The sequence below is a fragment of the Anguilla rostrata genome, chromosome 1 (assembly GCF_018555375.3).
Source record: "Anguilla rostrata isolate EN2019 chromosome 1, ASM1855537v3, whole genome shotgun sequence".
Lineage (NCBI taxonomy): Eukaryota > Metazoa > Chordata > Actinopteri > Anguilliformes > Anguillidae > Anguilla > Anguilla rostrata.
This window is the reverse complement of record NC_057933.1, coordinates 54696171-54723888: the sequence shown is the minus strand read 5'-3', so window position 1 is coordinate 54723888 and position 27718 is coordinate 54696171. Positions and strand designations below refer to the sequence as shown.

General features: G+C 49.1%; 1 protein-coding gene across 1 annotated transcript in view; it reads right to left on the bottom strand.

Annotated features, from left to right (window-relative positions):
* The window catches only part of ascc3 (activating signal cointegrator 1 complex subunit 3), a 236487-nt gene that overhangs the window by 102890 nt on the left and 105879 nt on the right, over positions 1 to 27718 (bottom strand). The window contains exons 12-13 of the mRNA XM_064344119.1: positions 19441 to 19617; positions 17680 to 17751 (exon numbers count right to left, since the gene is read on the bottom strand). Of these exons, the coding sequence (XP_064200189.1) occupies positions 17680 to 17751; positions 19441 to 19617 (249 nt within the window). The remainder of the gene's footprint in view (positions 1 to 17679; positions 17752 to 19440; positions 19618 to 27718) is intronic.

The window sequence follows — 27718 nt, the reverse complement described above, 5'->3', positions numbered from 1 at the left end:
TCGGGACTGCATGCCACAGCCGCGTATGAAAAGCCCTCCTCTGACTCAGCCCTGCGAGCGCCTGGCTGCGTGCCGGGGTGTAAGAAGAAGCAGGCTGCTAGCATCGAGGATGTCTTCACTCCGCGGAAATCACAGCGAAGATCGAGCATTAACGAGGCTACAGACAACAAACTGAACGTTCCAAATTAGGGCCTTAATTGGACACATTCAGCCCCACGCTGAGCACAAAATTAATTTGAAAAAATTAATCAATAAAACGTTTTAAAAAGACAAAAATGGGAAAATATAACTGAAGACAGGCACCCTCCACAAAAGAAGAAAAAAAAAAACAGGAGAACTGTCCCAAAGCATACAATCACCAACAAAAATTAGACCCTAAACATCCTTGGGCAGAAGTCAGATCCAATCAGTGTACAGGTCTTAAAATAACTGGTCAACCATACCGTGCTACTATAAGTGAAGGAGAGATTAATGAATCAGTAGACGGACATGCGTGTGTTTGGGGCGGGGGGGGCTGGGGGGGGGGACCGGAGGGGTCCGCTGGAGCCTGCCCCGGCCCGTGTCCTGAACTGAGGCCATGCTAACTCTGGCGGCGGCTGGGAAAGTTTGGGCCAGAGACCGGCTCGGATCAGATGGCCGAGTAAAAGCATTTAATGAACATCTGCGGCGAGTTTGGGCTTGTGGCGTGGGGTGGGGTGGGGTGGGGGGTACGCTCACAGACACCCAGCCAGCTGTGCAGTCCACTGTGGATGAGGAGGGGGGGCGGGGGAGAGCATACTCTCGCCTTGTTTGGGTAAACATCTGCTACCCCTACTGGCCCATCTGCCGTCCATTAGCTCAGCGCCCCAGCCTGGTCTGAGCGCAGAGACCGCATCCTCAATCCCGTCCTGACCGCTCTGCAAACGCAGCTCTGCTAAAGCAATGTCCTCAGCACAGCCAAATACATGTAGACCCTCCCTGTCTCACCACGCAGAGGCCGCACTTCCAATACTGCACTGACCACAAGAGGACCACGTTTACAATGTTCCAATACTGCACTGACCACAAGAGGACCACGTTTCTAATATTCCAATACTGCACTGACCACAAGAGGACCACGTTTACAATGTTCCAATACTGCACCAACCACAATATAACCACGTTTACAATATTCCAATACTGCACCAACCACAATATAACCACGTTTACAATATTCCAATACTGCACCAACCACAATATAACTACGTTTACAATATTCCAATACTGCACTGACCACAAGAGGACCACGTTTACAATATTCCAATACTGCACTGACCACAAGAGGACCACGTTTACAATATTCCAATACTGCACTGACCACAATATAACCACGTTTACAATATTCCAATACTGCACTGACCACAAGAGGACCACGTTTACAATATTCCAATACTTCACTGACCACAATATAACCACGTTTACAATATTCCAATACTGCACCAACCACAATATAACCACGTTTACAATATTCCAATACTGCTCCAACCACAATATAACCACGTTTACAATATTCCAATACTGCACTGACCACAAGAGGACCACGTTTACAATATCCCAATACTGCACTGACCACAAGAGGACCACGTTTACAATATTCCAATACTGCACTGACCACAATATAACCACGTTTACAATATTCCAATACTGCACTGACCACAAGAGGACCACGTTTACAATATTCCAATACTTCACTGACCACAAGAGGACCACGTTTACAATATTCCAATACTGCACCAACCACAATATAACCACGTTTACAATATTCCAATACTGCTCCAACCACAATATAACCACGTTTACAATATTCCAATACTGCACTAACCACAATATAACCACGTTTATAATATTCCAATACTGCACCGACCACAATATAACCACGTTTACAATATTCCAATACTGCACTGACCACAATATAACCACGTTTACAATATTCCAATACTGCACCAACCACAATATAACCACGTTTACAATGTTCCAATACTGCACCAACCACAATATAACCACGTTTACAATATTACAATACTGCACTTACCACAAGACAACCACATATCCAATATTCGAATACTGCGCTAACCACAAGAGGACCACATCTAGAAGAGCATGCTAATCACACAAGGACAACAGCAAGATCACAGCACTGAAGACGGGATGACCGCAGGCAGAATACATCACTAACCACACGAGGACCGCACCTCTGACAGTGCGGCGACAGCACAAACAACCGCATCTGATAACCTGCACTGACAGAGCCGAACCAAACGCCTAAAGCAGCACTAACCACGAGCCGCAGTTAATCTCGCTCACGCACAGCCCTCTCTGGAGACGCCTTTTAAATGTCGCTTTATGGGAATTTCACAGATAACAGTCAGCACACTCGCTGAGGTTCAGATTCAAATCTTAAATCAATGTACAATGTATGTTCAATCAGGTTCCAATCGGCACAATGAACTGGGGTTGTAAAGACAACTGCCAGACTAACTGCTGTACATCCGCAATCCAATATTTGTTTTTATGCACTTAAGTAGTGAAAAAACTTTTAAATAATTAGTTATAACTAAAAATAATAAATAACAAATAAAAATAAATAAACATTTTTTGGCTTCTCTTAAAAAAGAAACATCTAGAAAGGTCAAAGGCCAATTGCACAGCATGTATGACGTGAATGCACTCAACGACTCGGCATATCTGTCAGTAGACAAAAACACAGCAGTCCATCCATCTTGCATGGAAATGGCCGCTTCGCTGGATCAATAGGCCACTGTACAGGAATTTATCTGACCGAACGGACTGTTGATGGAGAGATGTCTATCAGCATGGGAGCAAATGCGTCTGATTCGCTGCTGAAGCTCAGACTCTGCAATCCTTATATAGACTCATTGGGAACGATGAGGGGGGGGGGGGTGATGGATAATTCCCCAACCTCCGGAATAGGTTTGGGGATCCGAGGAGTGAGCGCTGGGATGATTTATCACGTTCAAAAGCAGTGCCCTCTGTTCCCGGACAGTAACCCCCACCCCCACTGGCTCTTGAACCTGAAGAGTCCTGTCTATAACCCCCCTGACTAGAATCCATACGTCTGCAACCTACGATCATCTGGACATCCGAGGCTAGTGCTTTCCCTCAACACCTGTGTGTGTGTGTGCGTGTGTGAGATCTCCTCTGGTACCCTGAGATGTTACTGGCGCACACACACACACACACACACGCAGAAGCAGCCGGCAGTCAGGCTCAGCTACGAGGACTGCCTTGTGTAAATAATGCATTGCGGATAAACGTATAAGTGATAGCGGCAGACAGAAGGAAGCGGGGATTTGCAGCTGCCGGGATGCTAAGAGCTCTCCCTGCTCCCGTCTCCTCCAGCCCCAGATACCCTGTGTGCTGTTTACGCGCTTTTAACCTTCCATTCATCTCCCACGCTCGGGCTCACACACGCCTGCACAAAGCACGCGCCACGGCAACACGCAGGCACGCGCACTTTCACACTGACGCACGCTCGCACACACTTTCACACTAACGCACACTCGCACACACTTTCACACTAACGCACGCTCGCACACACTTTCACACTAACGCACGCTCGCACACTTTCACACTAACGCAGGCACACGCACACACTTTCACACTAACGCACGCTCGCACACACTTTCACACTAACGCACGCTCGCACACACTTTCACACTAACGCAGGCACACGCACACACGCACACACTAACGCACGCTCGCACACTTTCACACTAACGCAGCACCGCACTTTCACACTAACGCACGCTCGCACACTTTCACACTAACGCACGCTCGCACCACACTTTCACACTAACGCACGCTCGCACACACTTTCACACTAGACCGCACGCACTGCGCCACGCACACTTTCACACTAACGCACGCTCGCACACACTTTCACACTAACGCACGCACTTTCACACTAACGCACGCTCGCACACACTTTCACACTAACGCACGCTCGCACACACTTTCACACTAACGCAGGCACGCGCACACACTTTCACACTAACGCACGCTCGCACACACTTTCACACTAACGCATGCTCGCACACACTTTCACACTAACGCACGCTCGCACACTTTCACACTAACGCACACTCGCACACACTTTCACACTAACGCACGCTCGCACACACTTTCACACTAACGCACGCTCGCACACACTTTCACACTGACGCATGCTCGCACACTTTCACACTAACGTAGGCACACGCACTTTCACACTAACGCATGCTCGCACACACTTTCACACTAACGCACGCTCGCACACTTTCACACTAACGCACACTCGCACACACTTTCACACTAACGCACGCTCGCAACACTTTCACACTAACGCACGCTCGCACACACTTTCACACTAACGCACGCTCGCACACATTTCACACTAACGCACGCTCGCACACATTTCACACTAACGCACGCTCGCACACACTTTCACACTAACGCACGCTCGCACACACTTTCACACTAACGCATGCTCGCACACACTTTCACACTGACGCATGCTCGCACACACTTTCACACTGACGCATGCTCGCACACTTTCACACTAACGTAGGCACACGCACTTTCACACTAACGCACACTCGCACACACTTTCACACTAACGCATGCTCGCACACACTTTCACACTAACGCATGCTCGCACACACTTTCACACTAACGCATGCTCGCACACACTTTCACACTAACGCACGCTCGCACACACTTTCACATTCGGACACGCGCTCGCTCGCACGCACGTACGCACGCACGCACACTTGCTCACACGCACAAGTATAATGAAAAAAATGGCAATTCCGTAAGGATAAAAAATAAAATAAAATACTCCACTGTCCCTGCAGGCTCAATGAATTGTGGGATGGTGGATGTAACTACGCTCAAGAAACCGCAGACAGCATTTGAAAAAAATACAGAGTAATTTATTTTGTGTTATCACTACTGTTGTCGAGGCCATATGAATGTGCCCCAGCAGCCCGGTGCTCGTGCTGGTGCTTACGCTTCGCGTGCTGTTCTCTGTTCTTCTCCCAGAGTTCATCTGGTGTCAGCAGGGTCATTCAGAGCAGTGAGATGAGTCAGCCTCGGTCTTCAAAAGGACTCTTCCTCTCCTCTTCTCAGACCGCTCCCAGTTGGGACTATGCGATGAGCCGTGTGTAGAGGGGGGACTCAGGGGGGATCCCCGCGTGCGTCACGGGTTCCCCTCAGTGCACCCCCGTCTTAAGACCCAGGCACGCCGAGATCAGTAACGCTAACCAAAGCCCACAAGCAGGCTCCATTCATACCTGAGCGAGAACGCACGGACAAGACTCAGGGTGACGCACCGGAGTCACACGTCTTATTCATAATGTGTGTGTGTGCATGTGTGTGTGGGCGTCTATATGTAATCATATATGGCTCGCTGGCAATCAACACAGTATGGTACTATCAGTCAGCAGTTCCACTCAAGCGCTCTACTGCTGTGACAACCTCTTAGGGCTTTATTTAAAAAAGATCACTAAAAAAAACGGGAATATTAAACCGCTGCAGCGCCATATAAAATAAATATCTGGCTTCTTTATTACAGCTAGCGCTGTAAGCCACAAGCAATTATCGTGAGCGATTTAAATGTATTTTTTTAATATCACTGTAGTTATGTCAGCAGAATCGGCTGGAGACGGAACTCCACTTACTGTAGCCTCCCCGAGTCGCTGCAGGTGTGACTGAAACGCGGCACTGATACGCTAGGAGCAATAAGAGAGAGAGGCGGTCGTGGAGCTGATGCGGAGTGATCGATGAGCCCGGGGGGGTTTAGAGAGACGTGCGACGCGCGGAGGCGAAGGAAGGAAGGAAGGAACGAACGCACGCTCGCTCACTCGCGTCGCACCCCGTCCTCTGTCCACCAGCGGAGGTCCTCCGAAATGCCCCCCCACGCTCACTTCGAGCCCCGAGGCTACCTCTGGGCTCCCTGCTCCAGCGCATGACCGCAACATGCGTGCTCCGTCTGCATGGGGTCGAAGGTCACGAGTGCTCACTGATCCACAGATCAGACAAACCCTGTGACAAGCTGAGGAAGCCCTGACTTACGACAGACGGGCAATTTCTTTCTATTCCGGAGTAGAAATTATTGGTTCTGACAACCAAACCTCTCCAGCATGAAAAACAGTACTTATTCACTGACTTACACTCAAAAAAATCCGTCAGAGGGTCTGGGATTTGATTTCTAGACAGAGACATGTACACCAGAGAGGGAAGGAAAGAAAGAGCGAGAGAATGACTGTAATGTAGTAATAATGTAATGTAAATAACAGCAATGAGCCGGTAAAAGAAGACCCAGTTGTAAGGCCCGTATGTATTTTCCATTCTAAATTGATTTAAGAATATGCTTGGCCAACTCAGATCAATAAAGCAAATCCAAACAGAATTCAATTACTTCAAGGGAAATTTTCTTTCAGGATATCGAATCTTCTGCCCAATCAAAGTGTGTCAGCGTCCCATTTCTCTTCCATGAATATACATTCATGTCTTTACCTTCCCGAAGATTAAATTCCTAATCCTGCTTGGCCAACACGTTTCGACTCATCAAATCAAAACTCCACTCACGGACTCGCTTTGCCCCGCCCACTTATTTCCTGAACCAGCTCAGAGGTCACAGGTCGTGGGTCATGGGTTCCTGGTCATGGTTTTGCCTGCAGCACAGAGAGGTTCTGCAGCATTAGCTTGCTCCAATTTCAGCCGAAATATCTCCCACAGGTGACCAGAGTCTAAGCCAACATAAAACAGCCTTCAACCATTCTCAACTATTTATATTTGCAGTAACGCTCATACTATTGAACTTCTTATGAATTAGTCATTTTCAAATCCATTGTTAACAAAGCAGTGGAAAAAACAAGGCTGGAGATGCAATGTTGCTGACAGGAACAACGTGTGTGTGTGTGTGTGTGTAGGAAGGGGAAGGTCAAAAGTCAGGGCGAGGTCATGACCCAGGAAGGGTCAGGGCAGCCTGTGACGTGTACTGTATAACAGAGTGTGTGTTTCTATGACAACAGGCGCGCGCGGGAGACCATGCGCCGAGCGTGTTCTCCGGGGGGCCTGCGTTCAAACAGCCCCTCGTTCAGCACGGCGGACTGTGACATCACACGGCGACCCGCGCTGGGGTGACCCGCCCGTTCCAGGGGCCTGACTCCGCATCACGCCGGGTTTCGCCGACGGCTGCCAAATTTGCCGAAGGTGAAAACGGCGGCCGTTTCTCTGAGGCAAAGCGACGCTGACGTGAAAGCGAGCGCCTGAATGAGGCGGAGAGCGGGGGCGTTAAAGCCGCTCTGAAAGCCGCTGTGAAAGCCGGGGAGGCTGCCGTTTCTCCTTCTCTCACGGTCTCTCACAGCGCTTCCTGCCAAGGTTGTGCGGAGCAGGCGGCTCTGACCGCCTGTCAAACGGCTCCTGTCTCTGCAGCGCTGGGAAGCAGCGCTAAGTGCGGATGACCTGTACGCGTCTGTAGCGTGGGCGCGGGGAAGGTGTGCGGTACTGCCAGTACCTTCCGCACTGTGTTCTCCAGCTCCAGGGCACAGCACAGTTTATTCAGTCTCAACAGAGGTCCCCTCCCTGCTGTTAACCAAAGGAAGGTTTGTAAGATGAAAAAGCTTATCAGTGAGTGATCACACTACAAGCACTACACTACACCAGCCAAACCTACCTGGTCACTTCCTGGAGCACTGACTAAAAGGAATGAGCCAAAACTTATAAAAACCATCAAATGCAGCACTTCCTGTGATGAGCCATGCGAGCAGAGGGAAACAGGAAGTGCTGGGCTGGGAGAGAGAGCCGGGCTGGGATTGAGAGCCAGGCCGTGTGAGAAGAAGCATAAATGTGCGGGAAACAGGAAGTGCTGGGCGGGGAGAGAACCAGGCCGTGCGAGCAGGGTGATAAATGTGAGGGAAACAGGAAGTGCTGGGCGGGGAGAGAGAGCCAGGCCGTGCGAGCAGGGTGATAAATGTGAGGGAAACAGGAAGTGCTGGGCTGGGAGAGCACCAGGCCCAGACTGCGGGGCCCATGGTTACGAAGCTGCTGCTGCTCCTCTCCGCGTGCAGAGACCCGCCCGTCGCCCGCGCTCTCTCCGAACCCCGCAGAGACTCCTCCGGAAAACGTTATTTATTAAATCGCTTTCATCTGAGGAGCGGCGCCGCCGAACGTGCCGGCGATGCTTACCGGTGGCTCCTGAGCTTATTAAAGCTGTGCCTGCTGTCCCGAGACCCAGCTGGAGGGGGGGCGGCTGGGCGGAGGGGAGCACGATAAAGGAATTCCATTCATCAAACTCGCAGATGAAATTAATATCTGTCACAGCCATTTCGCACAATTTAATATTGTGCCCACAGCGAAGGATACCCGCTGTAATTTCTTTGCGGCGCTGTGTCCCTGTGTGCGACTGTTTCTGTGCTACCGTGTGTGTGTGTGTGTGTGTGTGTGTACGCGGCTGTGGTACCGTGTTTGACTGAAGGATTCTGGGCAGCTCTGTTTATCGGTGTGTGTCATTGCGCGTGTAAAAAAGCGTGTACTTGAGTGCGTGTACTTGAGTGCGCGTACGACTGCAAGGCTGCTGTGGGTGGCAGCGTAGCATAATGGTTAGGGGAGTGGGCTTACAAATCCAAGGTTGCAGGTTCGATTCCGTGCAACCTTGGAACCGCCACTGTACCCTTGGGCAAGGTACATAACTTGAATTGCTTCTGTGAATATCCAGCTGTATAAATGGCCTGTAGGCAGTTGTGTGTAAGTCGCTCTGGATAAGAGTGTCGGTTAAATACTTAAAAAGCAAATAACTGTGCACGTAGTAAATACAGTATACAACTCTGAGGCCTACTAAATCTGTGCAATTTTACACCATGTCTGTACACGATACAGAGGCTTCTCTTTTGAAATCTGATTTTTTTTTTCCCCCAGTGACCCAGCAGCCTCTGGACCCTGACCTCTCCTTGGGTCAGCCATGACAAGATGGCGGCCTGATTATAGGACTGTGTTTTAGGGTGGCGGCGCGTTTCTCCCCTGAGGAAACGAATCCGTTCTGCCTAACCTAACCTCCCCCCACACCCCCCGTCATTCCGACTCATCCTGCGCCGGCGTCTAACGAACCGAGACGCCTGCCTCTCCGTCGGCGCCCGGCCACCATCGCGCCGCGGCGCGGAGGACGGATCGATGCGCTCCCTCCGTCATCAGTAAGGGCTGCTCGATCCTGGGCTACACAGCTTTAAAGATTCCCCGACTAACACAGCCGCACTGACAGAGACCGATAGCTGAGAGACGGACGGACAGAGCACGGCGGGGAGTGTTTTCTGTATCTGAGCCGGGCATTAATATAGATAAGGCATCTGTGGGTAGGCTCCTTTGGCATCTGTGTGTGTGTGTGTGTGTGTGCGTGCGTGTATTTGTGTGTGTGTCTGTGTATACACATGCACGCATACACACACACACACACACACACACAGACACACACGCACACAGACATACATGGCTATATAAGTTCTGAAAAAATTAATCGGAGCAATTAATCAATGAATTAATTAAAAGGAAACTTAATTGGGTCTATTTTTATGCACAGTTACAGAATAATGCATTCACCAGAGAGCAAAATCTTCCAGAATTGTGATAAAGTCATCAGCAGCCCAATGTGTCTGGGGGATTAGCTCTATTACTCCTCTCAAACGCAACACCAGATACCATCTCCTCGAGAGAGGGGAAAAGATGGGGAGAAAACTCCTGCCTCGCCGAGGAGACCCAAACATACCAACATGCTCTGAAACTGGGAAAGACTTCCTGTTCCCAGGGAGCCAATCAGCGTTCACCGATCAGATGGATCAGATGGACACAGAGTCGCGGCACAAAGTTGGAAAAAGGAGCGGCCCGTGAGTTCCTTCTGCATGGAGCGCACAGCCGTTGGACGTGGTCCGGTCACGTGACCGGCCGCTCCGCGTTAAACAGAGGAAGCCGCCCCATCAGCGCACCAGCTGGACCTCGGCGGCCTTCAACCACCGCGCAGACAGACGGAGCACAGCGGCCGCTAATCATAAAAAATGTGAGCGCGCGACTAGCATGCTAATCGCATTACTTTTCCCATGTTGTTTGCGAATAAATTATGTTTAAACAAACTCAAATTTAAATTCTGGGTATTTTCCTCCTCAATCATTATCACCCAGTTAATGTTATTTCATTAACGGGACGAAACCCATTATCCAACTCAGAGGTGTCTCCGTAGGGCGGAGCCATAGTTAAATAGCCATCTCTAGACTAAGAATCACAAAGAATTTAATTAATATACTGATTACTTCAATTAATAGGATAAAAATGATTAACATTCATTCATTACAAGTGAACTTATCTACTGGCAGCCCTAATATATAAAATACATATATTTTGAATGAATGAATCAATGAATGCTTGCTAAGTTAAGCATCAACAATATACACAGTACTTTAGCTCAATGTATCATTTTGTATTCTAAAATGCTTCTGCAAAACAATCCTGTTTATCAAGTTAATCTGAACTAAAAGGTGGGGAGGGAGGGAGAGAGGGATGGAGAGAGAGATGGATGAGTCTGAGTTTGAGTTCTGGGTGGGAGGGAGAACGTAGCGAGAGAAGGTGAGATTCTAGTGGAGGTGCCGCTGTTGGACGCACGCATCATTCAGAACAAAACCAAGGCAGTACTGTGGAAGAGGGCAAAAGCTATTCAGAAATATTACATAATGCGATGAGACACACAGAGGCACAATTCTAGATAAACTTACCCTTTCTTTCTCTGCCTCTCCAGAGTCCCCCAAAGAGACGGAGGAGGTGGGGGGCAGGATCAAGCGCTGGGTTTTATCTGTGCTGGGGAGGGGTGTGTTTGGGGATTTGGGGGCGTTTGAATTCTAAGGAGAATCGGCCGGTTCCAACAGCGAGCCGCTCACGCTGCTCAGAATCCGGGGGATGACGTTCTGAGCTCATTAGCGCGAACAGATGGACCTGGGGATGAATCGCCAACTCTCCGTTTCCCACAAGTCCGTGCAATTTCGGGAAGAGCGCCGCGGGAGCGTCGAAACCCGCCCGCGGCCGAAGGGAGACCTCCTCCGTCTGCCGGGCCGGGCTCGGCCCGATCCCCGAGGCGCCCCGCTCGCCGAAGAGCCGGCGCGCGGTCCGACCTCCGCCCCCGACCGACCGGCAGGAAGCGCGAGGCGCGCGCAGAACCAGAGCCCGGCCGCGGCCAGCGGGAGGAACGCTCACCCCAGCCCGATGTCAGAACTCACCCCATCTGCTCGTCTCCCTGCGCCTCTCTCCTCCTCTCGCTTTGAGTTCTGTTACCACGGCTACTCCGCAGACAGCGATCCCCCCCCCCACTCCTTTCAAATATCCCAAGATTCAGCCCCCCGCCCGCGCCGCCCCCCGCCCCCAATAACACTTGCTTTAGTAAATATCCATTTGTGCGAGTGAGCGATGTGTAAAATTACGAGCTCTGAAAGTCACCCTGAATGAAAACGTCAACCGAGCAAATAAATAATAATGTGCGCCGGGCCGCTCTCCAGCCGCTCTCCCGCCGCTCTCGCGCCGCGCGCGGGGCTAAGTGTGCCGCCCGCCCGCACGCGCTCGCTCGCTGTTTCAGGGGTAATGAAATGCGCCGCGCTGTGCGGGGAGACGCAGAGGATGGAGCCGGGGGGGGGGCGGTCCAGACGGACCAGCACCAGCCAGGAGCCGGGCGCCGGTCATTACCGACCCGGCCGCTAATGCGCACCTAACACGGAGAAATCAAACGGAATGAGGGCCTGCAGAAACGACTGCTACACAGAGCCAAGCTATTCCACTCCCCTGCCTCCCACACTCCTCTAAGTGAAGCAATACAGATATGCTAATGGAGACAGACAAAAGCACACAGCAGAACATACACACCCACACACACTCATACACACCCACACACTCATATACACACACACCCCCACACACTCATACACACCCACACACTCATATACATACACACCCCCGCACACTCATACACACCCCCGCACACTCATACACACACAGACACCCCCCACACTCATATACACACACACCCACATACACCACACCGCATGCCCATATACATACATAAATACATACCCAGACACACACTCATATACACACACACTAACACACTCATACACACACAGACACCCCCACACACTTATACACACACACCCCACCGCATGCCCATATACATACATACATACCCAGACACACACTCATATACACAGACACTCATATACATACACACCCCCACACAGTCATATACACATAGACACGCCCCACACACTCATCTACGTAGACACGAATGCACACACAGTATGCATGTATGCATGCACATAAAAGCACACACGCATGCATGCATACATACACACACACGCACACTAACACACACCCTCATGCATGGAGCAGACCACAGGCCTCCTGCATTTGTACACGCAGGCTCCTCCTTCACAAGTGGCCAGATTAGAATCAGAAGCGGTTAAACTGGCTGTCAGCCTTTGAGCAGAGACAGTGACAGCTCATGAATAACGCATGCAGCGGGGATCATGTGACCTGGTTCTGTTCATGCTCTGTGTGGCTCAGCTATGGGGGTTATCTATTATACCTGCAGAGAGGGATCTCAGCCTTCATCTCACTTCCCTTACCCCCTCACCCCCTCACCCCCCACTCCAAATCACATCTTCTCACCTCCTGCCCACGCCAACCATCTCACCAACACACTCACCAGCCCCTATCCAACACACCTGTTTGCCCCTCCCAACACACTCACCAGCCCCTATCCAACACACCTGTTTGCCCCTCCCAACACACCTACCTGCCCCTCCCAACACACTCAACGGCCCCTATCCAACACACCTACCTGCCCCTCTCAACACACTCACCAGCCCTTACCCAACACACTCACCAGCCCTTACCCAACACACTCACCAGCCCCTATCCAACACACTCACCAGCCCCTATCCAACACACTCACCAGCCCCTATCCAACACACCTGCCTGCCCCTCCCAACACACCTGTCTGTCCCTCCCACCACACCTGCTAGCCCCTCCCACCACACCTGTCTGCCCATCCCAACACTCCCAACACACCTGCTAGCCCCTCCCAACACACCTGCCTGCTCCTCCCAACAGACCTGCCTGCTCCTCCCAACAGACCTGTCTGCCTGTCCCAACACAAGTGCACCCCACCTCTTTACTTCCCGTTCACACACCATCCCTGCATCTGAGCTCCATGCCAGAAGTACAATTTGTGAGCCTTCTTCACCTCCATACAAGCTGCCTTCTGAGGGGGGGCGCTAATTTCAGGGAGTCTTACTCCTTACCCACTTGTATATTATGTAATGAGAGACACCTATAGTGTAGTGACTGAGAGCTTTTCATTTCTCTGCCATTGAGCATTTATAATCTCATTAAGAGCACAGGCTTAGCAGGTTGTTGGTAAGCTAGGTTAGCCAAGTCCCTCCCTCCCAAAAGTTGACCAGCCTATTTCCCCAGTAGCGGTGGGAAGGAGGTGTATCGCCATGGAGACATCAGGTGACAGCTTATGCTGAAAATTAAATGGGAGCAAAGGCCATGAGACACCCTTCAAAGTTAACTCAAATAAAACACAGATTCCTAGCACCCAATGCCTGAGGAATTTCACAGGCACACAACCATCACACACACACAGACTCTCACACACAATACACAAACACGCCAGGAATCTTAGCACTTTCATGCTTTTACTTTCAAAATGTATATTTTTATCTTCCAACATTCTAGAGGTGTGAATAAATGCTCATCTTTCAAACCAATTTCTCCTGGCATCTGTCCCCTCCAGCCCACTTCCCAGCATGCACCGGCATCCACAGGGCCTGACCTCCTCAATTTATACAGACATCCGCAACGCAGTCCAACACTTCCTCTCCTAGGGGCACTGCCTCATGGCTGAAGGTGCTACATGTAAAGACTGAAGTGCCGTATGGATTTTCAGACATGTTTACCCATGAGGCTTTTTCCTGACCTTCTGAACTTCCCTCAACACCTCTGCCAAACCCTCCCACCCCTCCCCCACCACGTCCACTTAGACCCCTCCCCCTTCCCCGATAGATACAAAAATATAAATCCCACAGGTTGGAGGCATCAAACAGCATGAAAACGAGGGAGACCACCACTGCAGAAGAGGTTTGTTCTGGGCGGTACGGCCGTACGTTAAGAGCCAGTCGGAGCGTGAGAGATCGCGCCATTCCGCCCAATCAGCGACTCAATCACCGGCGTGATTCGGGCATTGAAAAGCCCCCCCCCCCGGTGTTTTTCCCGCGGAAAGTGTTCCGCGGCTAATTTCGCCGCGGACGGCGGAAGGGCTCCCTAAAAACAGAGAAGGGAAAGTGAGTGATATCGCTCCGTCGAGTGCGCCACCGGGCGGACCGGAAGACGCTAAACCGAGCCACCGCGCGCCGCTGCCGCCCGATGGCGGGAGAATTAGAGAGCCAAAAAGCGCGGGAGCCGACAGCGGGCGCGGCGTATCGCGGGAATCTGGCCGCCGAGCGCGGATCCGCTGCTCTCCGTGTTTTATGATTTATGGGGCTCAGAAATTGAGTTCAGCCGCAGTGTCAGAGGCAGAAATTGCTACAGTGGAGAGATTTGGCGCGCGGCTCCGACCTTGACGGAGCAGATTCCTCAGCTCCGAATAAAGCCCAATCTCTGCTCTGATTAATATCCCGCCGCGACCTCTGACCTCCGGCGGAACGGCTTCGCGTCCCAACGCCAGCGCGCTCTTTTTGTTTCCTCCCACTCTCGGCGAAGTCGTTTTTTTTCTTCCTTTAATGCCGCACCTATAAACACAATATTCGGCTTCTTTCCAAGAACACTTTTTTCTTTTTTTTTTTTTAAACAACACATCCTTTATTTTTCGAGTACCACTCTGCAAAAATAAATTACCGTTGCAGAAGCACTCCGTATAGTTTCCCAATATCTGCACCCGCCGCGAGAGAGCATATTACACAGCACGCGTGCCAACCCAAGGTGTTAAAACGGTTCATTTCACTGCTCTTTGTGAAAAGTGCGATCAGTTCCATATGGAGTCTGCTCGGTTTTCTCAAAAACTTTTGAATGGCATTTCTGTGTTACGGCCTGCTTGCCCGCGAGCAAATCAAAGCCCCCAAAATCTCAACACCCTCAGCCTCGATTAACGTGCCTTAAAATATAGCTAACCTTCAAAAAAAACTGAATGTAAAATCGCACAAACACAGACTGGAGCGCACGCACACACAATGACCCCAGATATCCACCGTCTGGATGGAAAAAGCACAAAAATAAAAATAGAACAGATTTCCTGATGCTCAACATCAGCCCCTGAGTGAAAATGCGCACATTCAGTTCTTGTTGGCGACGTACGACTGAAGGCAAAGTCGCCGTGCGTACGAACCGGACTCAAAGGCGCCGCCATTCTGAGGTAAAGACAAAGCAGCGTTCACAGACGTCGAACCGCAGCAGAACCAGCGCTCCCGCTAGCGAGCTAAGCGCTCCCCCAGCCACGGGGGCGTCACCCAGGGAACGCCACGTTTTGAACACATCAGACGCTCGCGCGAGCCGTCTCCACTCCGGGGGGCCGCTCCTCTCCCGCTCGGGGCTTAATCACCTCATTTCAGCTCTGGATCGAGGGCCCTCCAATTCCAGGATCGACCAGCGGCCGGTTGGAAGGAGTCTTCAAAATGGCTTCCCCGGGATTATGAACGGAGCGAGCCGCGCATCCTAAAAAAGCACAGCTGAAATACAGCATGTGGAGCTGCCTTTACAGAGACCAGACTGCCTCACTGTCACCGCCCGGCCAGGATGCCTTCTATCTGCACCAAGGAGTACACCTCTGGTGCCTGGCTTCCGTGAGGAAGACGATATTCGCAGAGAGGCAGTTGGTGGACATGGCTTTCAGTGATCCGTACACATCACCCTAAAGAGACAGCGCAGCGCTGCGTAGGTGCTCTAAAAAATCACTTAGGCGGAGTGGACGCGTTTGTGCTCGAGTACATACTTCACATCGGCGCAGGAAGAGCTCTTTGCTAAAAACTGTGCCAGTAAGAGGAAGCCAGGTGGAAGCCAATCAGTCGCTATGGCGAAACGCTCGAACAGACTCGCACATCGCATTACTGTACTCGCGAATGTCGGGTGTGTGGGGGGGGGGGTGAACAGACGGACACAGTACAAGCTAATTCTGATATTTAAAACCTTTTTCTTAATTTTTCAACTCTAAAATGCTCTGTCCAATTCGACAGAATTATTTTGTGCCTCTTTTCACAGAGTGTTTGAAACTGACACATTTCTGAAATGACAAGATCCCCAGAGCCTAAACCACATGTCTTTAAAAATAGAAAGCGATATTAATACAAAAAAACTTTACCAAACAAAAACAAAAAGAACAAGACAGTAACTGTCTTTTTCAGAAAGGATGCTTTTGTTCTTGTGAAGACGAATGAGCAGAGGACACAGTCAGAGTAGCCCCTTGCCTTTGAATGTTTCATTAAATTAAAAGCACGATCTGCAGGGGAAACGTGTTAACACTCTGCACATCTAATGAGCAACTAAGGCCTGGGAAATTTGATTGCTAGTTTGACAGATTTTAGTTCCATGAAAGTGAGACGAGCAAGAAAAACAAAATGACCAGTGTAAAAATGTGGATTTAGATTACTGGCAACCCTAAGACTCTGCTACAGCAAAGCCATAACCAGAACTAGTGCAGATGGGGGTCACAGTGTTTTTTATTCTCTTTTTTTATGGCTGGGAAAGTTCTTTTAGTATTTCTTGTTTATTCAGACATGTAGGAAGCAGAGAGGGAAAGCGCACACAGTCCGAGAGTCCGCTGCTTATGACAACCCCCTAATGAACACCCAGCCTGGACGGACATACATTAAAACATAAACAATGTTTTGCCTTCCTGCTAAAGCAAAATAATTGTACATTAGTAAATTAGATGCAGATGAAAAGCATGTTTACTTCAACAATCATTTTGACAAAAGAAGCCTTCCGTAATGCGAGGTTGCACTAACACAGGATCCTGCATTATTCAAGCAGGAAAAAAAAACGTGAGGAGCATTCTTTAAAACGCGAGCGTGTCTCCCATAAAATTGAGTTTGGTTCCGAGTCGAGAGCTGTCGGCAGCCATTTGCAAAACCTGCGCACAGCGCTGATATTCAGCTGGGAGACGGACGGATTGATCTGGAACACGTCGAAAATACTACCCAAAATACAAAACGCGCACAGAATAGGCTGCGCTACATCTCCGGCCATCTGAAACAACGGCGGCCATGTTAAACGATGAGCTGATTTCAGCCCCGGCTCTGCGGTTCTGACTGTGAGCGTGTAAACAAAACAAGCGGACAGACTGGGCGAAAGCTGCGGCGCCAGGTGGAAAGCTATCTTTCTGTGATTTCGACTGGACGCGGCCATATTGCCACTGTTGCCAGAAACAAAGTTGTGACAGCATAAATATGCATAGCCACACTGCAAGTATGTCCTGAATCCAATCAGGGCCTTGGAAATAGCCACACAAGGAGAGGATTGGTCCAGCGAGCTTCCTTACAAACTCTAAAGCCTGATTTATACTTCATGGCACAACACGTTTGTAGCACCCCAAGTGCGCTGGGACAAAAATGAAGGTGTCGCACAAAGTTACTAAATTACCTGGTGTCCTGCTCGGATCTGTTCCAGAACCTTGTCGTAGCAAACCTCCTCCATGTCGTGAAGCTGTTGTACCTATAAGGCAAGGGCACACAAAGAGAGAAGTCACTCACTGAAACAGGCTGCACTGCATTACACAGGGCTCCACTCTATTATATAGAGCAGCCAGCTAAACTGTTCAGTAAAGCATGAGTTCATAAAGCAAACTGAATGGATTTACTGATTTTTAAAAAATAACTAACTGATGAAGTTGATTATTACTTTTTATTCTCATAAAGACAGGCAGCCACACAGTCCAGTTTTGGCTAGCAAGAATTAAAGTGAACAGTCACATGTGGCATTGCATCATGTCAGTCAATTAATATTCAGATTGTAGAAGCAGCTATTTGTGAAATTGAACCTTGAGGAAAAAAAAGAATCCACGGAACATTGATATTTGTTAGCACTTCACAATTTTTTTTTCCCACCCAGCCTGCAATGGGCCACCCACTTAAGGGTTTGGGATGTCCAAACAAACACCTTCCCAGGGTTTAAATCTTTTACAAGCTCTTAACAGAGAGCAACCCTAATAGCCAGTAAAGCATAATATACTCCTGAGTACTATATTATTGGCCTGGGGGAGGCCACTGCTGCAGTCGGTAAAGGACAATAATGCCAGGCATTTGTCAAATGAAAGAAGCAATACAGAATCTATTCTCAGCTCGCAGTTAGCACTTTTTCATTTTAGCAAGGGCACTAGGACTCGTAATAACCGTGGTAGAAAAAGCAATCTTCTAAATACAAGAAAAGAAACAAAAGAAAACAAAGTATTTATTTCACAATGCCCCCAGAGTGGCTGCCAGGCGCGGCGTATTGCAGCGGCTCTGAAGTAGCGCGAGAGCCACTACAAGCTGTTTGCACAGCCCGGCGAAGCGCCGCTGTTCGCCCGAGCCGCTCCTCAAAGAGCAGCGCGCCGCTATTGTTGTGCCGCTGCAGTTGTGCGGCGACCTTGAGAGGGGGAGGGTGTTTACACTGGGCTGAAGGCTGAAGCGCGCGGCGCGCTTCCGAGAGCGACAGTAAACCCGCCCGCCCGGGCGCGCGAGCGTGTGATTTGCAGCCGGATAGCCTCCTTATCGGCGAGCTCTCGCGCCGGGCCCCGACGGTAAGCCGCGCGGCCAAATAAAAATAAATAACCGCGCGTTGAAAATGGCGAGCGGCCGGGTGTGTTCTAAGCCCGTGGAAGAGCGCGGCGGGTTTCGGGCTAGCTGGAGCGTGCGTTTGCGCGCAACTGTTGCTCATGACCATGAGGTCAACAAAAACGCTCTAATTCATCATCGCTACTGCATAAACCCATGATGAACTGTGTCATGAATTATGAAACGTGATCATGACCTTCATAATTCATAATAATCACCGATATCATAAAAACGTGTTTATGAGTTAAGACAGGTCTTTATTCATAAGTGTCCTCATAAGAACTCATCCGGAGACCTGAGGAGCAGACAAACTTACCGGGTCTGCAGTGCCCTGGTCACACTGACCTTACCTGTGGAAACCTGAGCAGTACTCACCTTACCTCCATTTGCCTAAAGAGTGGTCACACTGAAACTGTCGCACAGTCTACGGCAGTCAGAAAGACGTAATCAGCGGTCACCGTGAGTCAGACTCCCATCGCCTGTGGTCACTCCTGTGTCGTCAGTACCTGTGTCAATAATGGTTTTGTTGGTCAACAGTCCACTGTGGTCAGACTCACACAGCCTCTGCTCACCCTGTGGTCAGACTCACCTTGTTGGTAGTCTTGATGCCCACGAAGCTCTGGCCCAGAGGCACGGGGCGGAAGCGGCTGTCGAAGTAGAAGAGGCCGATGAAGGGGTTGACGTGCAGGAAGGAGGCCACGTCCAGGTAGTTGGGCAGCGTGGCGGACAGGCCCAGGATCCGGATCATGCTCTGCGTGGACTCCACCTGCACAACGCAATGACATCACACAGACTGTTACAACGGCATGAGCAGTTACCAGGGTCACCAGCCTGGGCCACACCTTACCTGTCACAACAATGCGCTTGACTGAGTTTGCATACACTGCCCCGAAAACACACACTTTTTTGTGCATCAGGATACAGGTATGGTGCGGCTCATTTGGTTAAGGCACCACGCTGAGGTGCATGGTTGAGCCCAAGGTATGAGAGAGTTCAGTCAGTTAGGGGTAGGTGTTTGTCCGCGCACTAGCGCCCCCAACTGGCCGAAGCCACATATAAAGCACCTTCCTCTGACTCCACTATGCGAGCGTGAATGTGGGCGTAGTGAGAAAAGCAGGCTGCTGGTTGCATAAGTCTTCACTGTCCCCAACCGGCAGTGAGGGATCACTCATGAACTATTAGTAACTGGATATTCCAAATTAGGGCAGGAATGGAATAAACTCTGCATAGGCACTTAATTTATATAAATAAATAACTATTCCTTTTGAGAACATTTACATTTCCACATATCACCGATTGAGAAATGTACACTTTCACATACAATAAACCAAATTACAACACAAATGTTAATGCCTGTTTAACCCACATTAACATGGCATGTTTTCAGGTAACAGTGTGTTAAACAGCCACTGCACTGCAGTCTGTGGTGGGTGCTGCACAAAGGTGTCAGCAGCCATTTTACTGATGTGTGGATCCTCAGCCAGCTTCAGCGCGCAGTGAGGTGTGTGCATAATGCATGCACCGCGAGCGTCCGCACGTGAGCAAAATACACTCATCAAGACACGGACCCGCCACGGAGTCATCATCAGAAACAAACCACCGCGCAGCACCTCTCTCCTCAGACGGCTTTTCACCTGTTGTTTTTGAAGTTTTGTATTTTGTATTTTTTTTTTTGCTACATGGAGCAGCGGAAGCGTGCCCCGCCTGAGACGCGCGCGGGGTCGTGATGTTCCCGTAAGCGCCGGCTGTACTGCGGGGGAGAGTCGCCGCGGCGCCCGCTGCTCCGGTGGCAGGGAAGATTGGTAAGGCCTTTAACATGATGCAGTGCCTGTCCGTCTGCACTATCAATACACCTCACGAGCACTCCTGATGAAAAGGGGAACGCTGTGGGGGGGGGGGGGGGGTGGGGGTGTGGGGGTGGGGGGGGGGGGGGGCACACTGCCCATCTGGTATATGAGCTCACATCCTCCAGGTTACAGCAAAACAAACCTCCCCTCCACTCTCTTTCCCTCTCTTCTTCTACCTATATGTGTTTTGCACTATGGCCCCCCATCCTCCTCCTCCTATGCGCGGCTCACCAGTAGGGGGCGCCCGGAACACGGTGTTCAGCGGCTGGCGGACGCAAACGCGCACCATTGTCCCGCTCCGCCGTAAAAAAAAAAAAAAGAAGGGACGGCGGCGTCGCCGCGGCGCTCCCTCTGCCGGGTCTCCTTCGCCGCGGCGGTTCCTTTTGTCCGACCGGGCGGCGGCGGCGGGCCGGGGCGTTCATCACGTCCTTAACGGGCGACCCGCGGCCCCGCGCCCGGTTATTGTTGGGCGCGACGGCGCGCTCTCCTCCTCCTCCTCTCATTTCCGCCCGGCGTCTCCAGGCCGCTCAGTGTTTCTCTGGATTATTAATGTGCTGTTTGTGATGAATGGGGGCCCATTCAAACTGAGGTGCTTGACAAGATGCATACAGGGAGAGTTCAGTCACTGTCAGACAGAAAGAACCCATTCTCCCTGTTCCCTCCCTCCCCCCCCTCCAGGCTCACGTGTCCGTCTCTCCTTGTCCTCCCCCCCCCTCCCCTCCTTTCCTCTTTCTCAAAAACAACATTTTCAGAAATGATAAAAGGCACTCTTTCATGAGCCCATTATGGAAAGCCTAAATGACATGTATGTTGCAGCAGTAATTGATCTAATTCCTCTGAAGTAGCCTGTGAGATGTGTAGCGATCGCGCTGCTGTTACTTCTCCATTAATAGGCACGCGTGTGCAGCGCCGAGACAGGAGTAGAGCAGGGATGAACCTTCATCTCTCGCTCCTATTGTGCGTGTTATTGCACATGATCAGAAGCGTGGAAGAGCTGATAATCACTATCAGAACTTATTAAAATACAGGCAAATGCGCCCAACTAAAGCAAACATGTCTTTTAGCATAAAAAACCCCATCATCAGACAATATGTCAAACAAATCTTGTAAAAATGTATTTCAAAACGAGTTAATATGTATAAGCTGAACAGTAAAAGTAACAATATTACTAGTACCTCATAAATATTGAATTACCTTCAAGAATCATCTTCAATGCATTATCTCTGGGATTGATATTCAAATGCTTTAAATTACTTTTGTATTACATTTTTGAGAGATGCTTTTTGATACATTTATGGAACAATTTTTAAAATAAGAATATTTATGTTTAAAAAAAAAAAAAAAACTTTTCACAAAGAAAATGTAAAACTATATTAATCCCAGGAGTGCCCATGAAACAATGCCCATGCACACAAGACCACAATGCAGTGCAAGATGTACAGACCACCTGCTGAGCTGCATTCTCGGGATTATTCCAATCAGTTCTGTATGCATTTGATGTAGGACAGCTAGGAGAACTAATACACAACTGAACGATCTGATCAAACTTCGCGCCTAGATCTGCTGGTAAACTGAGACTGCCAATATGACCAGAAGGCGGGGTTTGCACTATTTGACAGTATTTCATTGGTTCCAATACACCAGACAAGATCAGTAAAGTGTAGAAAAGTACTTGAATCCAAAACAAATACGTATTTGACCCAGGTCTGCTACAGACAGACAGAGAGGGCTCTGCAACTCTCTCTCCTTTCTGTTCATCAGAAGCCCAGGCTGTACCTCTGTCTGTCTGTCACATCTACTGACCTGCCTGTCTGTCCTTCTGCCTGAACAGTCTGCCAGGAGGATAAATGAGGTAAAACCTGCACACTGCACACAGATACCACAGGTGAACAGGAAGACAGATCAGGTAAGACATACACACTACACAGATATCATAGGTGAGAAGGAGATATATCGAGTGAAACCTTCACGCTGCACAGATACTGCAGGTAAGCAGGAGGATAGATCAGGCGAAACCTGCATGCCATACATAGATACTACAGGTTACCCAAAGACAAATCAGGTGAAACCTGCACACAGCACAGACGAGCAGGAGGATAAACCTGGGGAAACCTGTACATTGTACACAGATGAGCAGGAGGAAAATTCAGGAAAAACCTGAACACTGCACACATATGAGAGCAGGAGGATAAATCAGGTGAAACCCGCACACTGCACACATATGAGCAGGAGGATAAATCAGGTGAAACCCGCACACTGCACACATATGAGAGCAGGAGGATAAACCTGGTGAAACCTGTACATTGTACACACATGAGCAGGAGGATAAATCAGGTGAAACCCGCACACTGCACACAGACACCGCAGGTGAACAGGAGGATAAAATCCACTTAATTCCTGAAACTGGTGAAGCTCCTAATGACCAGCAAGAAAAGAAACAAAAAAAAACAAAAAAAGTATCCGCAGGGCCGGCTCGCGGACACAAACGACATCATTAGTACATCTACGCGGAGAGAAAAAGGACAAACCTAGCAGACAGCGTTTGCCCTCTGACTGGTGTTTTATTCCCATAATGCACCGGGAAAATACCCCCTCACTGTTAGTAATGACCTGCATTGACGGTAATCACCAGCACTCTGAAAACTGGCGTTCGTGGTAATGACCATGCTAATTAAAGCGCTAGAAGGCAGCATTAGCATGGCTATTCTGTTCAACACTTTATATTTCTTTCTTTCTTCCCCACCCCCCCCTGCCGTAGCAATGATATTCAGTGTTTCCTTTGTGAAAAGCTGTGCTCAAGCAGGGGGCTCTTTATGCTCTGCGCAGCAGGGGTGGTGGGAGCAAGGAGCTGCGCAGAGCGGAGATTTCCTACAACTCCGGCATCGCGCTACCGGGCTATTATCCCGAATTACTCATGAAAGCTGACAATTAACGGCTCTGCTCTCATACTCCACTTCCTCACTTCCATTTCCTCCCCCTACCTTCCCTGGGCGGGGACAGAAATTACAAATGGAAGGCGTATGAAATTTCACCGTCGTAGCGTGCGCAAGGGAGAATGAGGGAACGAGCTACCGTCCAATTAGAGCCCAGTCTGAGCCAGGCAAACTTCCTACACAAACTCTCTCTCTCCCCTTCCCTCCATACCTCTACCCTAACCAACCATCTTTTCCGCCCACCCCATCCTTCTCACCATTCCTCTCTCCCTGCATTTGGGTTTTATTTTTTGCTGTAAATCAGTGAACGGTCAGGCCCTTGTTTTACACTTGGTTTTGAAGCTGGGAGAAACAGACAGACAAACAGACGAACAGACACGCGCTTTGAAAATGAAGTTCAGCAGATCAAGAAATGTGATGATTATTTATTCTCTTTATCTCAATACACTACAGCTGAATGAAGACCCCTGCCTACTCCCCCACCCCAATGGAAAATCAACTACAGCAGAGGATCCAGGAGCACGTTCACTCAAAACCTGGAGGTTTAAAAAATGAACCAATGCAGGAAAAAATTACCTTATCTTTGACAAATAAATAAATAAATAAAATAAAAATATAAATTGGTTTCTGGGATTCAGAGACAGGGATATGGAGATAAGGTGACATGCATATGACTTCATTTTCTAGGAAATACTCTGAAAAAAATGGGCATGCCATTGTGATTTTTAAATACGTGTTCAATGTATAAAAAAAAAAAATGAAAAAATAAAATAACATAAGGACACCTATAGCCAAGAGCCAAAGTGATATCGCTCACCAAATGATATCAGATCTGATTTAAATGCGTATGACTGAATCATAAACACACCCTCTGCCCACAATTCAAGCTGCAGAAAAGTTTTTTCAAGTGAAACAGCAGATCAATTGACTGTAATTACACCTGAAAGCTTGAAACTGCATCACTAATAGCTGCTGTAGGTGCGGAATACCAACCACCCTACTTATGAGCATATAAATAGATCAGCACATACGCTCTTAAAGGATTTTTGTGATATTTTTCCCATGAACGCTCTGTGAATGTGTGTTTACCCTTTGAAAAGAGTAGTGCATCAACAAGGTCTCATTAAATCGATAATATTTAGAAAAATCTAGCAAAATAAAAAAAATGAAAAAAAAAACAGGAAAGAAAAAAAAATGTCCGTGACAATAGACAACAAGGCATTAGGGAATACAATAATTTATTAGAGAACAATTTAAACTAATCATTTTCATTTTGCCTAATGCAATTCAAGGAGCTCGTTGCAAAGCACTTCAAAAGAGTGAAAAACAAAACCGAAAAGGGTGGAAAATAATTCACGGCGGCGGGAAATGAAACGCCCCGGGCCTGAACGCTCCTGTTCCCGCGGAAACGTTTCCCCCCGCGGGCCCGGTGCGGGCCCTCGCCGCCGTGACTCTGAGCGGCGGCACGGTGGCTTTTCTTCAAGGTGCCGTAAAGGAGCGGGCCGGCGGGCGGGGAGGCGCAGCGCCCGCGCCATAAACCGCCATGGTGATGATCACGGCGCGTGTAAAACCAAGGGCCCGCGGCCAGCTCTTTTACGAGCCCGTTATTTACAGAGGCCGCTCGATGGACCCGCGCCCGGCGCTGAGGGAAGGCGAGGAGGAGAGCAGAGGGAAGCGCGCGGATGCCAGAGCCCACAAACCGATCGAAAACCTCACTTCCTCCTCCTGACGTCCGCTCATTACTTATTACAGCTACAGAGCGGGGGGGCAGGGCTCTCCCCGATCTTTATGGACCCTGTCGCATAGGGACTAGGGAAACCGGAAAGTTGCAGGTCCCTACCCTGTGTGGGACAGACCCATTTGCTTTATTCATCCACACAAATTGAGGAAGCAGAAATGCAGTTAAGTCACACTCGCCTATGTGGATCTAACACCAGACGCCATTTTAGAGTAAATGACTACATTTGAAACAGAAGCACAAAAAAAAAAAATGTTGATCGCAAGCATGATGGATAATCAGAAATGTGCAGCAGTGCTTGAACCCATCACTCTTATGTGGGCAGGGTTCTCCTAACCCAAGCCAGTCAAAATGCTGAATTTGCATAGCTCCACCCATTCAAATTGCAAGAAGAAGAAAAAGCGCCACAATGCTCCTTTTCCTTCCTAAAGCCCCTGTCTCCTCTCACACTGCTGAGCGGTTCAAGCACCAGCGCCGCATCCAAACACGTTAGCACGTTAGCCATGTTCCACCGAACAATCTTAAATCTGAATTTAAATGTGATGAATTGTTCATCACTAAGCTCAAAAAGATGATACTGCCTTTAAAAAAAAGAAAAAAAAACTTAACCTAGAAATCAAATTTGAAGAATTAGTCTAAAACTTTTTTTTTCCCCATTCTCAAAAGTTGTACAACAAAAGGAATGAATAATTCACTGCTTCAATGTTAACAGGAGCGAAACAATTTAGGGTATTAAACTTAAGACATCTTTCGTCAGGGCCATAACTCATAATCCCCTTCCGTGTGTTAATTAGGGGAATATTTCAAGTGTATCAGTAATTGGGAGGAGGAGGAGGAGAGACTGTTCCTCCAGGTGCATTGTGGGTAAACAGTGAGTTTTAACGCGCGCGCTAAGGAGCGTATCGTGTTTAGCAGAGTGCAGAAAGCAGGGAGAGGAGTTTAATGAGGATTAATGGGACAGCCCATAAACACCAGCCACACGGCTGATTTCTCACCCCTCTCTGAAGCACTTACCTGCAGCCACAGTAATCTGCCGTTTGTAATATATTTAAAAACTGACCACATAAACTACATAAATGTCTTCTGAGCCTGCAATCCTTAGAAAAGTTTCTAGTCTTTATTTCTTGATTTTTTTATTCTCTTGATGACAGTCATTCAAATAAATAAATACATACATAAAAAAAGCTAAAGTACTACTCCTATGTATAGTGATGCATCACACAGTCCAGAATGAAACCCTGACTGTGCTGAATCTGACTGTGCCGGTTCTGACTGTGCTGGATCTGACTGTGCCGGTTCTGATTAGGCTGAAACGTAACTGGCCAAATAGACGGCCTGAGAAGGAATGCTTCAGCCCAGCTGGTGGAACGCAGAGAGCCAAAATGGCGGGGAATTGAAGTATATTATCAAAAATACGGGGGGATAAGGGGGGAAAATAACACAGTTGAACTGATATTCAATTAAATATTCACAGAAAAGGCTGGATTTCTGAACTCTGATAAGAAGACAGGATATCCAAAATAATCTTGATGATCCTAATCCCAGAATGTTTTAGTATTTCAGTTTTTGGACTCTGATCTGTATCACCCTTATGTGCAGATCAGTAATTGCGCAACTCTTTAATTAATTAACCCCTCCCGACACACACCAACACAGACGCACACACACGTGTACACACGCGCGTACACAGACACACACACACAGCTGGTTTTTATAACATCAGGCGCATTGTAAAGCGTTGGCGTTCCCACACACCTTTCGCTCCACCCGTATCGGTGTCTGTTGCTAATTTCTGCCGGAGAGCAGCCTGACGCGGACGACGCGTGAAAGACAGCGACCCCGAGCAGCAGCTGCGCCAGAGACGTTTTTACAGCGCGTCTCCTTTCAAAGTGCCACCGCCGCTCCTCATGAGCATTTACGCTGAGTGCTCTTTTACGGCTGAAAGGAATGGGTAATTATCACCGAAGGACGCTCCTCATCCCGTCCGTCCCGTAGCGCCGCGTGAAAAGCCGCATAAACCGTCCCCCCCGCCCCCGGCACGGGCCGCGCGGAGCGAGCGCTCGCCCGTATCTACGCAAACACGGCGACGAGACGCCGCCGCCGCCGCCGCGCCGCGGAAGGGTGAGTTATGCTTGTTATTCCGTACAGGCGATGGGCAGAGTTATGAAGGCCGTAAAAACGACACTAATTTATCATCGCTTACCAATGGAGCCATTACCAAAAGCGGAGGCCATGCTAAACACTTTCTGCTTCAAAACACGACTCGAAAAGATAAATTCAAAGTATCGCCGTCATAGTGATTTTGAACTATACGTGGAAATTCCATACAATAATTTCATTATTGTCATC